The following is an 18129-nucleotide window of genomic DNA, read 5'->3' on the forward strand; positions in this document are numbered from 1 at the left end:
TAAGTGCCCCAGGGGGCCAGTGCACTTGCAAAGAGGCTACAACCAAGTGGGCTCCTTCCAGGCTCCACCTCTGCTCTGCCCTCCCGGCCTTGGAAATGCAGCTAGATCCTGCAGGCCCTGCAGAGCTCCTTAAATTGGAAGGCATCCTGGAAGTGCACTGAGGACAGTGTGTGTATATCAGGATGGCCACAGCTGCCCTATGGCTGGTCACACAAGATGTTGAGTGGTGTAGCTGAAGTCCCTTTGCTGTGGGAGGCAGCAGTGAACAGCAGAAGTTGAGGGCTTGGGTTTTGGTTACAGACTTGCCAGCTGTGCTGAATTCAGGCCAATGAATTCCCCTCTCTGAGGCTCGGTCTCTTCATCTCTAAAGTGGGGATAATAGTGGTGCCATTTTTCTGAGCTGCAAGTTGCTGTGTTCCATGTGATGCTATCCACACTTAACACAGTCCACGGTCAGTCTCTGCTTGCGTTCCCACCCTTCACTCTGTTCTCTAACCAGTTGCTCCAGCTGCACGGTTCTTTGGCCACCTTGCTGATCTGCAGATTTCTTTGGCTTATTCCTGTGGCTCCTTGGAGATTCTTGGCATGATGAGATCCCCAGTCCAGGAGAGGCTGGCAGCCCCCTGGCGGGGTGGAACATGACAGGTTGGGGTATGCCCAGGATCTGACTGAGTGCTTCCACTTAGGAAACTGGAGGCGACCAGTGCCCAGAATATCGAGTTCCTACAGGTGATTGCCAAGAGGGAGGAGGCAATCCACCAGTCTCAGCTGCGGCTGGAGGAGAAAACACGCGAATGTGGGACCCTGGCAAGGCAGTTGGAGAGCGCCATTGAAGATGCGAGGAGGCAGGTCAGTTCCGATTTCATGAGTGACTAGCTCTGTGACCTTGGACAAATCACCTAACCTCTCAGCCTATTTCTCCATCTGAAAAATGGGCACACAGTTGTACCCGCTTCATGAATTAGTTGTAAGGATCACATTTTCACTGTAGAGGGCTCAGTGCTTGATATCTGATGATTGCTCATTTACTCACTACCCTCTTGAGCCTCACATAGGCTTACCACATCTTAGGTGGTGACTCCTGGAGCATTGGGAAAGGGCAGGCAAAGCTGGGTGGCAGGCATAGTCCCCGTAGTTAGTTCCTGCCCCAACGTTCTAGAGAACACAGTCCACAATGATGTGCAAGTGCTGTCTGTGAGACCAGATAGTGGGAAGGGCCCAGCCTTCTCTTTGCCAAGTGTTCCCCATGTCCAGTAAACCAGCCTCATGTCTGGGCCTTTGAATGTGCAGGTGGAACAAACCAAGGAGCACGCGCTGTCCAAGGAGCGAGCAGCCCAGAACAAAATCCTGGACCTTGAGACTCAGCTGAGCAGAACCAAAACTGAACTGAGCCAGCTGCGACGGAGCCGTGACGATGTGAGTCAGGCTGGTGGGCCGGGCTAGGAGAGTGGGCAGCAAAGCTAGCTTCTGTGGGGCCTGTGGGCCAAGGTGTTTTGTTGTTACTGTTTTTGTGAATATGACATGGTTTCATTTTTCTCCAATCACTTTCCTATCCCGTCAGGATATCCTGGGTAGATATTTATTTATTTAGAGACAGAGTCTCCATGTGTCATGCAGGCTGGAGTGCAGTGGTACGATCTCGGCTCACTGCAACCTGCACCTCCTTGGTTCATATGATCCCCACCCCACCCTCAGACTCCCGAGTAGCCGGGATTACAAGCATGTGCCACCATCCCTGGCTACTTTTTTGTGTGTATTTTTAGTAGAGATGGGGTTTCGCCATGTTGGCCAGGCTGGTCTTCAACTCGTAATCTCAAATGATCTGCCCACCTTGGCCTCCCAAAGTGCTGGGATTACAGGCATGAACCACTGCACCCAGACTCTTTTCTTTTTTTTAGATCGAGTTTCACTCTGTCACCCAGGCTAGAGTGCAGTGGTGCTGTCATAGCTCACTGCAGCTCCAAACTTCTGGGATCAAGCAGTCCTCCCACCCCAGCCTCCTGAGTAGGTAGGACTATAGGCACACACCATCACACCCAGCTAATTTTTATATTTTTTGTAGAGATAGAGTTTCACTATGTTGCCCATGTGCTGGTCTTTTTTTTTTTTTTTTGAGATGGAGTCTCGCTCTCACCCAGGCTGGAGTGCAGTAGCAGTGCCATGGCACGATCTCGGCTCACTGCAAACTCCGCCTCCTGGGTTCACGCCATTCTCCTGCCTCAGCCTCCCGAGTAGCTGGGACTACAGGCGCCCGCCACCACGCCCGGCTAATTTTTTGTATTTTTAGTAGAGATGGGGTTTCACCGTGTTAGCCAGGATGGTCTCGATCTCCTGACCTTGTGATCTGCCCACCTTGGCCTCCCCAAGTGCTGGGATTACAGGCGTGAGCCACCACACCCGGCCCCATGCTGGTCTTGAACTCCCAGGCTCAGGTGATGATTCTGTCCTGGCCTCCCGAAGTGTTGGTATTATAGGCATGAGGCACTGTGTCTGGCCTTAGAATATTTTCAGAAAGAGGCCGGGCGCGGTGGCTCAAGCCTGTAATCCCAGCACTTTGGGAGGCCGAGACGGGTGGATCACGAGGTCAGGAGTTCGAGACCATCCTGGCTAACACGGTGAAACCCCGTCTCTACTAAAAAATACAAAAAACTAGCCGGGCGAGGTGGTGGGCGCCTGTAGTCCCGGCTACTCGGGAGGCTGAGGCAGGAGAATGGCGTAAAAACCCGGGAGGCGGAGCTTGCAGTGAGCTGAGATCCGGCCACTGCACTCCACTCTGGGCGACATAGCGAGACTCCGTCTCAAAAAAAAAAAAAAAAAAAAAAATATTTTCAGAAAGAAACCCCATACCCATTAGAAGTCACTCCGCACTCGCCTCCCCCAACCCCCTGGCAACTCCTAAGAAAGTCCCTATGTCTCCATGGACTTCTATTTTGAACACTGCACAGCAGACCCATGCTGTGTTTCTCCTCATAGGCGGATCGCCGCTACCAGAGCCGGCTGCAAGACCTGAAAGATCGCCTGGAGCAGTCCGAGAGCACCAACCGCAGCATGCAGAACTACGTCCAGTTCCTCAAATCATCATACGCCAACGTGTTTGGGGATGGTCCCTATACCACCTTCCTGACCAGCTCTCCCATCCGCTCCCGATCTCCTCCTGCCTGAGGCCACCTATCAGGGCCTGGAGCCCTGAAGGAAGCCGCGGGAACTCCGGAGTTGCCAAGCCATAGCTGGGAAGCCTGGTGGTTTTCCTCTCCCAGTGATAAAATGGGTTCAGGGTCTTGTCCTTAGGTACTAGCTCTAGAAAAGTCCCAGAAGCAGCAGAAGGTGAAGCAGGAAGCACTTGGTTTTCTCCTCCCTGATACAGTCACCTGATGGAAGTTTTAAAATTTCCTCAACAGGCCTTAAGTTTACTACTGCATTAGGGTACCAGATTTTAACTTACCATGACTTTGCTCCCCTCTTTCCTGAGAAAATATTTCCACTGGATTTTTTCCACCAGTCCCCTTACAACCCTCATTGTTTTAGGAATCTCTCTCTCAGGTTTTCTCTGACCTAAACCAGCAGGAGGTCGTCTTGGGCTGTGAGCACCATCACTTGCTTTTTTTTTTTTTTTCCTGATTTCACAAGTGTGGTGTTTTCCCAAGGCTCCCTTCCCAAGCTCAGTGCAAACCTCTCACTCCCAAGTTTCTTTGAGGCCACTTGCCCCCAAGCACTTCAAAATAGACCCTCGAGGGCTTGTGTCTATTTGGCCTTTTACAAGTGTAATGCCAATTTCATTGATTTTTGTTTCTTTTTGCCTGGTTTGTATCTCCAGAATGCATTTATTCTTGAAATATTTGTGTGATTTTGCAAAAAGCTTTTATAATCAGTTATTTAAGGCTCCATTTGATGATTTCCTTTACCCAACCACTCCTCATCCCTCGTCTAAAAAATGATTAAGTAAAATGCTGCATGAGAGCCAGCAGACATTTTTAAAGTACTTGGTGCCTGAAACATCGGGCTTTCATTTCATTTTAGCTCAGGTTGGTGCTTTCACATTATAATCAGTGAACTGTCAGGAGGGAACAAACTGTAAGAAGGATCGCTTGGTGTTTTAGGGTAGATCACTTCAGCTGTTAGGAAGAGGATGGGATAGTGTACAGCATATATATATATATATATTTTTTTTTTTTTTTTTTTTTTTTGAGACGGAGTCTTGCTCTGTCACCCAGGCTGGAGTGCAGTGGCCGGATCTCAGCTCACTGCAAGCTCCACCTCCCGAGTTTACGCCATTCTCCTGCCTCAGCCTCCCGAGTAGCTGGGACTACAGGCGCCCGCCACCTCGCCCAGCTATTTTTTTGTATTTTTTAGTAGAGACGGGGTTTCATCGTGTTAGCCGGGATCGTCTCTCGATCTCCTGACCTCGTGATCCGCCCATCTCGGCCTCCCAAAGTGCTGGGATTACAGGCTTGAGCCACCGCACCCGGCCCAGTATATGTTTTTAAAATGTGAATTGGTTTCTGAATAAGAATCTGGGCCATTTTTGTTCACCATTTTTGTTCGTACCGTGCTAACCTCTGCCCTTCTGATTCTAGCTAGTATTAGCCTGGCTGGTCCAGTCTTCTCACCTCTCAGCCACTCTAACTCAACTCTAGAGAATTTCTTCTGTGTTCTTTTTTCTTCTGGAGACAGAGTCTCTGTCACCCACACTGAGTGCAATAGCGGGAACATGGCTCACTGCAGCCTTGACTTCCCCAGCTCAAGCAATCTTCCCACCTCAGTCTCCACAGTAGCTGAGAGCACAAGTGTATGCCACCATGCCCAACTAATTTTACTATTTTTTGTAGAGACAGATGTCACCACATTGCCCAGGTTGGTCTTGAATTCCTGGGCTCAAGCGAACGTTTCACTTTGGCCCCCCAAAGTGCTGGGATTAGAGGTGTGAGCCACTGCACCCAGCCTTCTCTGTGTTCTTGAACCCACCTAGGCATCTGGATTTCAAAGACCAGAAATCTCTTTTCTCCACCAAATTTTGAGGATATTTATAGTTTCCAGCTTTCAGATTTTCCAACAAAGGTAGTTCTAGCTACCATTGCCAAAAAACCAAGCTCATTTTCACACTCTTAACGTAAATGGACATGAACTTATAATAGGTGAAAGGCCTTCCCAAGAAAGGACAATTGACAGACTTCCACCAACATGTATATATATCTGTATAACTCATTATTATTTTTGCCAAACTAAAGAAAACCCCAGTGCAGGGCACTACTCTGTAACTCTGGTGTGAGCAACACCTCTCTTGGAGTCCCTTGCTGGGACTCTTCCAACAATTTTTCTTTTTAAAATATTTTTATTACAAGAAGTCCAGGGAATTTTAAAAAACTCAGAAAATGAAAAATGTTCACATTGCTCATACTCCAGAGAGAATCTTTCCTATCTCAAACTGAGATCTCACAAGGTGGTGGACAATGGAAGGGTCAGAAAGTCTGGGGTCCCAGTTAGAGCCATCTCTGGACAACTGTGACTCATTCTATTTTTATTGAGATATAATTCACATAAAATTCACTCCTTTTATTTTTCTGAAACAGGGTCTCCCTCTGTCATCCAAGCTGGTGCAGTGGCATAATCATGGCTCACTACAGCCTCAACCTCCTGAGTTTAAGGGATCCTCCTGCCTCAGCCTTCTGAGTAGCTGGGACCACAGGTGCACACCACCATGCCTGGCTAATTTTTGATTTTTTTTTGGTAGAGGCAGATCTCATCATGTTGCCCAGGTTGGTCTCAGACTCCTGGGCTCAAGTAATCCTACCTTGGCCTCCCAAACTGCTGGGATTACGAGCATCAGCCACTATACCTGGCCTAGAGTTCACCCTTTTAAAGTGTATATATAGGCTAAGCATGGTCACTCACACCTGTAATCCCAGCACTTTAGGAGGCCGAGGTGGGTGGATCACCTGAGGTCAGGAGTTTGAGACCAGCCTGGCCAACATGGTGAAACCCTGTCTCTACTAAAAATACAAAAACTAGCCGGGAGTGGTGGTGGACGCCTGTAGTCCCAGCTACTTGAGAGGCTGAAGCAGGAGAATCACTTGAACCCAGGAAGTGGAGGTTGCAGTGATCCAAGATCATGCCACTGCACTCTTGCCTGGGCAACGTGGCGAGATTCTGTCTTGAAAAGATAAAGTGTATATATAATTCAGTGGTTTGTGGTATATTCACCAAGTTGTGCAGCCATCACCATTATCTAATTCTAGACCTAGTTTTTTCTTTTTTCGAAATGGAGTCTCACTCCGTCACCCAGGCTGCAGTGCAGTGGCACCATCTCGGCTCACTGCAGCCTCTGCCTCCCAGGTTCAAGGGATCCTCCTGCATCAGCCTCTGGGACTATAGGTGCATGGCACTGTGCCCGGCTAATTTTTGTATTTTTTGTAGAGACAGGGTTTTGCCATGTTGCCCAGGCTCGTCTCAAACTCATGACCTCAGGTGATCCGCCTGCCTGGGCCTTCCAAAGTGCTGGGATTACAGTTGTGAGCCACCGCGCCCAGCCAACCAATTTCATCACTCCCAAAAAGAAACCCCATACCCATTAGCAGTCAGTCCCCATTCCCCTCCCGCAGCCCCTGGCAACTAGTCATAAAGCTTCTCTGGCTCTATAGATTTGTCTCTTCTGGACATTTCACATAAATGGAATTGTCTAACGTGACCATTCATGACTGGCTTATCTCAGCATAATGCTTTCAAGATTGATGTTTCAGTGTACCATCAGTACTTTATTTTTATGGCCAAATAACATTCCATTATGTAGATAGTGTTTCCTCCTGCCAAACAGGGCTGGTTGGGACTCCAAAGAAGCACTATGGCCTGGCGCAGTGGCTCATGCCTGTAATCCCGGTGCTTTGGGAGGTCGAGGTGGGTGGATCAGCTGAGGTCAGGAGTTTGACACCAGCCTGACCAACGTGGTGAAACCCCATCTCTGCTAAAAATACAAAAATTAGCTGGGCGTGGTGGCAGGCGCCTGTAGTCCCAGCTACACGGGAAGCTGAGGCAGGAGAATCGCTTGAACCCAGGAGGTGGAGCTTGCAGTGAGCCGAGATGGAGCCACTACTCCAGCCTGGGGGACAAAGCAAGACTCTGTCTCAAAAAAGGAGCACTAAACCCAAAACATTTATTAGGGAAACTTACAGAGTGGGCTGCAGCAATTCTTGCAACGGATAGCGAGAGAGAAGAGGTGTTTCACCTAGGTACATCCCCAGCGAGGGGTCAGGGTGTGGAGTTTATATGAGGGTTTATGGAATTTGGCTAAAGGCGGGTCAGTTTCAGCGTTTTGGGCAACAACTTAGATATCCTTATTAGTGCCTGGGGATATGCAAGGCCCGTATTTGGTTGCAAGTCTGCAGGAAAAAACTTGCAACTGGCTGGGTCACAGGGCGATCAAGGCACTCTGATACTTGGTCAGTGCACAGAAAGCGGGGAACTCGGGAACTGCACACATAGTACTATATTTTATTTATCCATTCACCAATGGATGGACATTTGGGTTGCTTTCACTTTTTGGCTATTATGAATAACACTGCTTGTGAACATTCATGGACAAGTTTTTGTATATGCATAGGTTTCATTTCTTTGGTGTATTTTTTTATACATATATTTACCTAGGAGAATTGCTGGGTCAAATGGTAATTGTTTAACCTTTTGAGGAACTGCCAGACTGTCTTCCACAGCAGGTGCTTCATTTTACATTCCCATGAGCAGCGTAAGAGGATTCCAGTTTCTGCACATTCTCAAGGCACATACCAATTTTCTGCAGCCCCGGGGATTGGGAGCTGGTGCTTACCTCCGCAGAACTTGCAGTCACAGGCAATTCCTGCGCGCAGGCGCACTGGCGGGAGGGCGGGAGCGTTGCCGGAGGCGGGGCACGCAGCCGTTAGGGGCGGGGCTGTGTTGCGCTCGCGCCCCGGAAGCGGAAGCCTGAGCGGCCTTCCCGGCGGCTGATTCGAGGGCTTGTTTGGTCAGAAGCGGCGCCTCAGAGAAGCTGCCCCGGATCCTACCATGCCGTCTGAGGGTCGCTGCTGGGAGACCTTGCAGGCTCTACGCAGTTCCGACAAAGGTCGCCTTTGCTACTACCGCGACTGGCTGCTGCGGGGCGAGGTGAGCGGTGGCCTCGGAGGACGTAGGCCCTTCCGGCCGCTCGCGACCGAACCCTTCTCCTCCCTAGCCCTTGGCACGTTCTGCTTCCGGGAACCCGTGCAGCCTAACAACCTGCATTTATTTCTTGACTTCTGTGTGTACATCCTTCTGTCCTGGGGTTTCTGTCCTCTCCAGCCTATTTTAGCGTTTCGGGGAGCTCCCCTGACTTCACAGGTGCCCCGCGCTCTGAAGGCTTCATTGCTACCCTCCGCCAGTTGGGCGCCTTCTCCGCTCTGCTGTTGTCAAAGCAATCTTGGCCCAGGCTCAGTTAACTTACTGCGTGTCTCATGTGCTGGGAGCTCTAGATTTTGCGACGAACGATTGACACGACCTAATCCGTTGCTGCCAGTGAAATAACCAAATTTCTAGATTGATTTGGCAGACCTGGAAAGTGAATGGGGGCGTGGTCACTGTACCTAGTGTTTGCAAAGCTCTACACTAGAAGTGGAAGGATGCGGAGAGTTAAGGCAGAGCTCCCATTCCCGAGTCGCTGCTAGTTAGCTACAGATAAGACGTTGTTCTGCATCCTCAGACTTCTTGGGAAACAATCCTAAAATATTCTCCTGTCTTTTATGTTGTTGACAGTTTTGAAAAATACAGACCTTACATTCTGTAGGTTGACTGCCAGCATAGGTGCTTTCAAACCACCAGACCAAGGTTAAGCAGTCTTGGCAGGAATACTACAGAAATGATGCCATGGCTTTCTCAGGAGGCACACAGATGTCAACCCATCCCAACACTGGTGATGCTAATCTTGATCACCTGGTTACGTTGTTATCTGCCTGGTCTTTCTGTTTAAATTCGTCATTTTTCCCTTAGTAATTGTTGGTAAGTATTGTGGAGATTACACCAGTATCCTTTTTCTGGGCAAACCTTCATCCTCCATGGCTTTAGCATTCATTGATGTTTTCCACATGAATCGATCACCTCTATGACGTTGCCAGATCCTGTTTCTTTATATCCACTACTCCTTCTGCATTTGTTAGTTGGCGTTCCACCGTCAGGAGATGCTTTCTTTTCTCTGTTGTTTAGTTATATTGGTATGGACTCATGGATTTCTGTTTTATTCAGTGAGTTGTAATCCATTACTTTTATTATTTATTTTATTTTAAATATCCCAGATTTTGTAAGCTTGTATCAAAATATCACAGGCAAGGCTGGGCGTGGTGGCTCAGGCCCGTAATCCTAGCACTTTGGGAGGCCGAGGGGGATGGATCACTTGAGGTCAAGAGTTCGAGACCAGCCTAGCCAACATGGTGAAACCCCATCTCTACTGAAAATAAAAAAATTAGCCGAGCATGGTGGTGCATGCCTGTAATCCCAGCTACTCCAGAGACTGAGGCGTGAGAATTGCTTGAACCCGGGAGGCAGAGATTGCAGTGAGCCGAGATTGTGCTGCTGCACTCAAGCCTGGGCAACAGAGTGAGACTGTGTCTCAAAAAAAAAAAAAGTAACGTTGTAAATATGTACAACGATTATGTATTCATAAGAATTAAAAAGAAAAATGTCCCAGATTTGGCTACTGGGCGACTCATTAAGTTGGCTCCTGTGTTCCTTTGACATGTTTCCATCTTTCATTGACATTTCTTTACTTTTTGGCACAAAAAGGTGTCCCAGGTGCAAGTTTCCCTGTCTCAACCCTGGAATCAGCTATTTCTCCAAAGAGGCTGATTCTTTTGAAGTGGAGGGTGGTGCTGTATTTACAGACCAAGTTCTGGGAGTTTAGTATGTTGAGATTCTTGATTGGGTACCATTGCTTCTAGGCCTTCTCAGTAGATAGAGCTAGGAAATAATACATCTCTAAATATGTACACATATCACCACATACACATTTATGTATTATCTATAACTATTTGTGTGTACATATATATTATAAAACCATGACTTCATACTGATAAATGCCACTTCCAACCCAGCACTTCACATTTCTTTCTATCTAATCTTACCCCATCCATCTTTGTAAATATGTTACCTAGCAGTGAGAAGTTTGGCTTCTGTTATTCTCAATATGTTTACTTATTTGCTCAATCAGTTTACTTTAGCTCGTTGTAGCAATCTCCCAACTACTCTGGTTTTTTCATTTATTTATTATATCATACGTAATCAGTACTTATTTTCTCATACAAAGATGTTCCAGGCTCATCTTATATTTTTCTACCTCCAACTCTGGAACTTACCTTTTCTGCAGAGACCCCTGGTTTCCTTTGATTTAAAATTATATTTACAAACCAAGATCTGGTACTAGATATGATCATTATTACTACTAAGGATGTATACACACATATCCATATCTATTTCCATTTTTTAAAAAATTATTAGGCTGGGTGTGGTGACTCATGCCCATAATCCCAACACTTTGGGAGGCTGAGGCGGGACGATTACTTGAGGCCAGTTCAAGCTGGGCCAGGCTTGGTGTCTCAAACCTGCAGTCCCAGCACTTTGGTAAGCCAAGGTGGGCAGATCACTTGAGCCCAGAAGTTCGAGACCAGCCTGGGCAACGTGGAGAAACCTCACCACTACAAAAAATACAAAAAAATTAACCAGGTGTGCCGGGTGTGGTGGCTCATGCCTGTAATCCCAGCACTTTGGGAGGCCGAGGAGGGCGGATCACCTGAGGTCAGGAGTTGGAGACCAGCCTGACCAACATGGAGAAACCCCGTCTCTACTAAAAATACAAAATTAGCTGGGCATGGTAGCGCATGCCTGTAATCCCAGCTACTTGGGAGGCTGAGATAGGAGAATCGCTTGAACCTGGGAGGCGGAGGTTGCGATGAGCCGAGATTGCACCGTTGCACTCCAGCCTGGGCAACAAGAGCGAAACTCCATCTCAAAAAAAAAAAAAAAACCAGGTGTGGTGGTGGGTGCCTATAGTCCCTGCTCCTTGAGAGGCTGAGGTGGGAGTATTACCTGAGCATGAAATTTGAGGCTGCATGATATGTGATCGTGCCACTGCACTCCAGCCTGGGAAACAGAATGAGACCCTGTCTCAAAAAAAAAAAAAAGAAAAAGAAAAAAGAATGGCTGGGCGTGGTGGCTCACGCCTGTAATCCCAGCACTTTGGGAGGCTGAGGTGGGCGGATCACCTGAGGTCAGGAGTTCGAGACCAGCCTGGCCAATGTGATGAAACCCCGTCTCTAATTTTTATAATAATACAAAAATTAGCTGGGAGTGGTGGTGGGTGCTAGTAATCCCAACTGCTCGGGAGGCTGAAACAGGAGAATTGCTTGAACCTGGGAGGTGGAGGTGGCAATGAGCTGAGATCGTGCCACTGCACTCCAGCCTGGGTGAAAGAGCAAGACTCCATCTCAAAAAAAAAAAAAAAAAAAAATGGTTGGGCGCAGGGTGGCTCACGCCTGTAATCCCAGTACTTTGGGAGGCCGAGGCAGGCGGATTTCCTGAGGTCAAGAGTTCGAGACCAGCCTGACCAACATGGAAAAACCCTGTATCTTCTAAAAGTACAAAATTAGCCAGGCATGGTGGCGTGTGTCTGTAATCCCAGCTACTCGGGAGGCTGAGGCAGGAGAATCACTTGAACCTGGGAGGCAGGGGAGGCGGAGGTTGCGGTGAGCCACGATCGTGCCATTGCACTCCAGCCTGAGCAACAGGAGCGAAACTCCATCTCAAAAAAAAAAAAAAGACCAGCCTGGGCAACATACCAAGACTCCATCTCTACAAAAAATGAAAAAATAATTAGCTGAATATATTAGCGCATGCCTGTACTCTCAGCTGCTGGGGAGACTGGTCGAGGTGGGAGGATAGCTTGAGCCCAGGAGGTCAGGCTACAGGGAGCCATAATTGGGTCACTGCACTCCAGCCTGGGTAACAGTGAGACCCTGTCTCAAAAGTAATTAATTTCAAAAATGAAAAAATATGTACATCTAGGTTTGTGTAAGTATGCTTTACCATGTTCGCACAATGACAAGATCACCTAACACCATGTTTCTCAGAACTTACCCCCATTATTAAGTGACTGACATTCTACTGATTGTGTATACAGTAGCTTACTTCAGAATTCCTCTTGTGTTCTGTTCAGTGCTTTAGATTGTTTTCACGTACACTTTAATGGCAATCTGTGCATTGTCCCTTTTTCTGTAGTTAACAAGTTATTTAGTCTGATTTTCATTAGAAGGATAGTAGTCAAGGTCATTATCAAGAAACCACTGTACTTTCTTTTCATCTGATTGTTAAAACATTACTTTGGGTCTTTGATGTTTATTTATTTAGGCCTTCTTAGATGTTCAGTAAGGCATGTAGTGGATTATACTGAGATCAGTTGACGTGCAAGTTGAGCTTAACCCTCTTCTCCTCTCTAGGATGTTTTAGAAGAATGTATGTCTCTTCCCAAGCTATCTTCTTATTCTGGATGGGTGGTAGAGCACGTCCTACCCCATATGCAGGAGAACCAACCTCTTTCTGAGACTTTGCCATCCTCTGCGTCGGCTTCAGCCCTAGACCAACCCTCGTTTGTTCCCAAATCTCCTGACACAAGCTCCGCCTTTTCCCCAGCCTCCCCTGCAACACCAGATGGAACCAAGGTAAGGTTGTGATCAGCTTAAGACAAAAGACATGGTGGCTGCAAAGTCAAAATGTTTAATATTGTCATATGACAGTGCCCATGCCCTGGGGAAAATAATGATTGCTCATTGTTGTAGCTGTTTGTAGAGACCATGTTGACAGCATCATTCAGTGTTCTCTTTAGACAGTCCCAGAGGGAGAAAAATCCCCTCTATTCTTAGTACCCAGAATAGTATAACTAATTTCATGAGCAATTGGATTCTTTTTTTTTTCTGATGAACGCTGCATCTGTTTAACTGATATGGTCTCCCTTTTTGTGTTATCTGCTGGAAGAAGGCTTACAGTGAAATGTATACCTGCTCTTAAAGTTTACATGTCTTCTCTGATTGGTTCTGTAGGAGATTTTACACTATTCCTGGTTCTGTTTTGTCCCTGCCTTTGTTTTTTTATTTCTCCCACTTAAAAATGCTGAACTGGGGCCATTTCCTCTCAGAAGTCCCCTCTCTCTCACTAGAGAGAGAACTGTTTTCCTTTCTCTTAATCTTGCCTATTAAACCTCCACTCTTAAACTCAAAAAAAAAAAAGTTAAATGGAACCCAACACAGTGGCTCATGTCCATAATTCCAGTGCTTTGGAAGGCCAAGACAAGAGGATTGCTTGAGCCCAGGAGTTCAAGACCAGCCAGGGCAACATAGTGAGACCTTGTCTCTCCAAAAAACTTAAAAATTTGCTAGGCATGGTGGCTCGAGCTTGTAGTCCTAGCTACTTAGGACGTTGAGATGGGAGGATCGCTTGAGCCTAGGAGTTTGAGACTATAGTGAGCTGTGACCAAGCCGTTGTACTCCAGCCTAGGCAACAGAGTGAGTCCCTACCTCAAAAAAAAAGTTAAATTTTGGAGGTTTTTTAAAATTATTTTTTTATATAGAGATAATTTGTGTATATGCAAATATATGTGAACATGTCTTCCTCTTCACCGCCCCCCTTTTTTTTTGAGCTGAGGTCTGTCTCTGTCACCCAGGATGGAGTGCAGTGGCATGAACATGGCTCACTGCAGCCTCCACCTCCCAGGCTCAATCCACCCTTCTGTCTCAGCCTCCCAAATAGCTGGGACTGGATACCACCATACTTCGCTATTTTCTTTTTCCTTTTTTTCTTTTTTTTGAGACAAAGTCTTGCTCTGTCCCACGGCTGGAGTGCAGTGACGCAATCTCAGCTCACTGCAACCTCCACCTCCTGGCTTCAAGCGATTCTCCTGCCTCAGCCTCCTGAGTGGCTGGGATTACAGGCACCTGCTATCATGCCTGGCTAATGTTTGTATTGTTAGTAGACATGGTGTTTCACCAGATTGGCCTGGCTAGTCTCAAACTCCTGACCTTGTGATCCACCCACCTGGGCCTCCCAAAGTGCTGGGATTACAGGCATGAGCCACCACACCCAGCCTTTTTTTTTTATTTGAGACAGAGTCTCGCTCTGTCACCCAGGCTGGAGTGCAGTGGCGCCATCTCGGCTCACCGCAATCTCCACCTCCCGGGTTCAAGCAATTCTCCTGCCTCAGCCTCCTGAGTAGCTGGGATTACAGGTGCTACTACGCCTGGCTAATTTTTGTATTTTTAATAGAGACGGGGTTTCACCACGTGGGTCAGACTGGTTTCGAACTCCTGACCTCATGATCCACCCGCCTCAGCCCCCCAAAGTGCTGGGATTACAGGTGAACCACCACGTCTGGCCTCTTTTTTTTTTTTTTTTTTTTTTTTTAAAGATGGAATCTAGCTCTGTCACCCAGGCTCGAGTACAGTGGCATGGTCTCGGCTTACTGCAACCTTTGCCTCCCGGGTTCAAGCGATTCTTTTGCCTCAGCCTGCCGAGTAGCTGGGATTACAGGTGTGTGCCACCACGCCTGGCTAATTTTTGTATTTTTAGTAGAGACAGGGTTTTGCCATGTTGTCCAGGCTGGTCTCAAACTACTGACCTCAGGTGATCCGCCCACCTCAGCCTCCCAAAGTGCTGGGATTACAGTTGTGAGCCACTGTGCCTGGCCAGTTTTTTGTTTATTTGTTTGTTTGTTTTTACATAGAAAGTGTATATTTTTCTATCTAGTAATTCATCTTTTAAAATATTAGTCTTTAAAAAATATTCTTTGTGGCCAGGTGTGGTGGCTCACACCTGTAATCCCAACACTTTGGGAGGCTGAGGCAGGTGGATCACTTGAAGTCAGTAGTTCGAGACTAGCTTGACCATGGTGAAACCCCGTTTCTACTAAAAGTACAAAATTAGCCCAACATCATGGCGCACGCCTGTAATCCCAGCTACTTGGGAGACTGAGGCATTAGAATTGCTTGAACCCGAGAGACAGAGGTTGCAGTGAGCTGAGATCACGCCATTGCACTCCAGCCTGGGTAACAGCAAGATTCAGTCTCAAAAAAAAAAATATATATATATATATATATTTGTATATATATATTTTTATATTTATATATATTTGTATATATATATTTATATATATGTATATATACACACATATTTATTTATTTTGTTGTTGTTGTTATTGCCAGAAAAGGTCTAGGTACTTTAAAATATGTATTTTTAGCAACTGAACATCTTAGGGAATAAAATGAACCTCCACCTAGATGTCATATCTTTTTTTTTTTTGAGACGGAGTCTTGCTCTGTAGCCCGGGCTGGAGTGCACTGGCCGGATCTCAGCTCACTGCAAGCTCCGCCTCCCGGGTTTAGGCCATTCTCCTGCCTCAGCCTCCGGAGTAGCTGGGACTACAGGCGCCCGCCACCTCGCCCGGCTAGTTTTTTGTATTTTTAGTAGAGACGGGGTTTCACGGTGTTAGCCAGGATGGTCTCGATCTCCTGACCTCGTGATCCGCCCGTCTCGGCCTCCCAAAGTGCTGGGATTACAGGCTTGAGCCACCGCGCCCGGCCTAGATGTCATATCTTATATAAAAATTAACTCGGCCGGGCGCGGTGGCTCAAGCCTGTAATCCCAGCACTTTGGGAGGCCGAGGCGGGCGGATCACAAGGTCAGGAGATCGAGACCACAGTGAAACCCCGTCTCTACTAAAAATACAAAAAATTAGCCGGGCGCGGTGGCGGGCGCCTGTAGTCCCAGCTACTCAGGAGGCTGAGGCAGGAGAATGGCGGGAACCCGGGAGGCGGAGCTTGCAGTGAGCCGAGATCGCGCCACTGCACTCCAGCCTGGGCAACAGCGTGAGACTCCGTCTCAAAAAAAAAAAAAAAAAAAAATTAACTCAAAGTGATCGTGGACTTAAATGTAAAAAAAAAAACTGTAAGCTTTTTAGAACTAAAACATAACCAGAATCTAGGGCTGGGTAAAGATTTATTTATTTATTTATTTTTTATTTATTTATTTATTTATTTTTGAGACGAAGTCTCGCTCTTGTCCCCCAGGCTGGAGTGCAGTGGCGCGAACTCGGCTCATTGCAACCTCTGCCTCCCGGGTTCAAGTGATTCTCCTGCCTCAGCCTCCTGAGTGGCTGGGATTATAGGCGCCTGCCACCACGCCCGGCTAATTTTTGTACTTTTAGTAGAGACGGGGTTTCACCATGTTGGCAAAGCTGGTCTTGAACTCCTGACCTCAGGTGATCTGCCCGCCTCAGCCTCCCAAAGTGCTGGGATTACAGGCGTGAGCCACCTGCCCAGCCTAGGTGAAGATTTATTTCTTTAACATTCCTGAATTAGCAGAACTATAGAGAAGGAGAATAGCTTAGAGATAAGGGATGGGGGAGGAAGTGGTGTGACTATAATGATAGGTGTGACATGGGGGGGTTGGTGGTGATAGAACAGCTTTGTATCTTGAGTGTGGTGGTGTTTACATGAATCTATGTGTTATGAAATTACATAGAACTGTACATAAAAACAAATGAATGCCTTTAAAACTGGTGAAATCTGAATAAGCTCTGTGGATTGTACCAATATCAATTTACTGGTTTTGTTACTTTATTGTATTTATGAAAGACGTTACTATTGAGGGAAACTGGGTGAAAAGTGCATAGGAGCCTCCTGTATGTATTTTTGCAACTTTCTGTGAATATCAATTATTTAAAAATTAAGATTTTTTAAAAAGTATTTTCGGCTGGGCGCAGTGGCTCAAGCCTGTAATCCCAGCACTTTGGGAGGCCGAGAGGGGCGGATCACGAGGTCAGGAGATTGAGACCATCTTGGCAAACACAGTGAAAACCTGTCTCTACTAAAAAAAAACAAAAAACTAGCTGGGCAAGGTGGCGGGCGCCTGTAGTCCCAGCTACTCAGGAGGCTGAGGCAGGAGAATGGCGTAAACCCGGGAGGCGGAGCTTGCAGTGAGCCAAGATCGCGCCACTGCACTCCAGCCTGGGCGACAGAGTGAGACTCCATCTCAAAAAAAAAAAAAAAAAGTATTTTCATGAGCAGCTTGTTGGCAGCAGATTCTAATCTGGGCATGCTACAATACTGGCAGGATCAGTGGACTTCAGTTTCTTTATCTGTAAATCTCATTCTGGGCCAAATTGCTGAGGTCTTTATTTTTTTGATACGGAGTTTCGCTTTTGTCGCCGAGGCTGGAGTGCAATGGCACGATCTTGACTCACTGCAACCCGGGTTCAAATGATTCTCCTGCCTCAGCCTCTTGAGTAGCTGGGATTACAGGCATGCGCCACCATGCCTGGCTAATTTTGTATTTTTAATAGAGACAGGGTTTCACCATGTTGGCCAGGCTAGTCTCAAACTCCTGACCACAGGTGATCCACCCGCCTTGGCCTTCCAACATGCTGGGATTACAGGCATGAGCCACCGTGCCCAGCCTGAGGTCATTTTCACGTATAAAATTCCGTAATTTTTGGAGCCACTGCGCCTGGCCTAATAAATTCTTAAATGGTTTTATGTAATGGATTGTCACATTATTTAGGAATTTTTGGTATTTACATTAGAAAACCCAGTTTGGCTTAAGGGACTAAGGGAAGTTTTAATTCATATAACTAGGAAGTCTAGCAGTGCATTTGGAATCACTTAGATCTGGGAAAATCTACATTCTGCATGTTTCTGCTTGACATTATTTATTATTATTTTTCAAACATCTCCCCCACATAGGATTGATGTTATTTTTGACTCAATCTAATAACCTAAACTCAGGGCTTTGCCTCTCCATTTCTCAATTATTGGTTTCATTGTTAAGATAGACTAGGTGGCAAGATGGCTGCTGGTAGCTCTGGACTCAACATATTCTTAGGTTAGCATTCCCATATAGCTTCATCAGAAAAGTTCAGAGATATCCATGTCAGATATGTTAATGAAAATAAAAAAGCTGGGTGTGAAATCCCAGCACTTTGGAAGGCCAAGGCAGGTGGAACACTTGAGCTCCAGCATTCGAGACCAGCCTGGGCAACATGGGGAAACCCCATTTCTACAAAAAAATTACCTGAACATGGTGGCTCATGCCTACAGTCCC

General features: G+C 46.9%; 2 protein-coding genes across 4 annotated transcripts in view; both read left to right on the top strand.

Annotated features, from left to right (window-relative positions):
* The window catches only part of LOC105463984 (outer dense fiber of sperm tails 2), a 46510-nt gene extending 42715 nt beyond the window's left edge, over positions 1-3795 (top strand). Inside the window, 3 exon segments of the mRNA XM_071078413.1 lie at positions 687-849; positions 1291-1416; positions 2974-3795. Coding sequence (XP_070934514.1) covers positions 687-849; positions 1291-1416; positions 2974-3162 — 478 coding nt within the window. The 3' untranslated portion in view covers positions 3163-3795.
* A 3738-nt stretch (positions 3796-7533) lies between these two features.
* Positions 7534-18129, top strand: part of LOC105463985 (GLE1 RNA export mediator) — a 38192-nt gene continuing 27596 nt past the window's right edge. Inside the window, exons 1-3 of one of the 3 annotated variants that reach the window (XM_071078425.1) lie at positions 8061-8127; positions 8752-8994; positions 12480-12701. In XM_071078425.1, coding sequence (XP_070934526.1) covers positions 12498-12701 — 204 coding nt within the window. In that variant the 5' untranslated portion in view covers positions 8061-8127; positions 8752-8994; positions 12480-12497. The other 2 variants (XM_071078423.1, XM_071078424.1) reach the window with 2 other exon arrangements.

This window comes from Macaca nemestrina, chromosome 14 (assembly GCF_043159975.1).
Source record: "Macaca nemestrina isolate mMacNem1 chromosome 14, mMacNem.hap1, whole genome shotgun sequence".
Classification (NCBI taxonomy): Eukaryota; Metazoa; Chordata; class Mammalia; order Primates; family Cercopithecidae; genus Macaca; species Macaca nemestrina.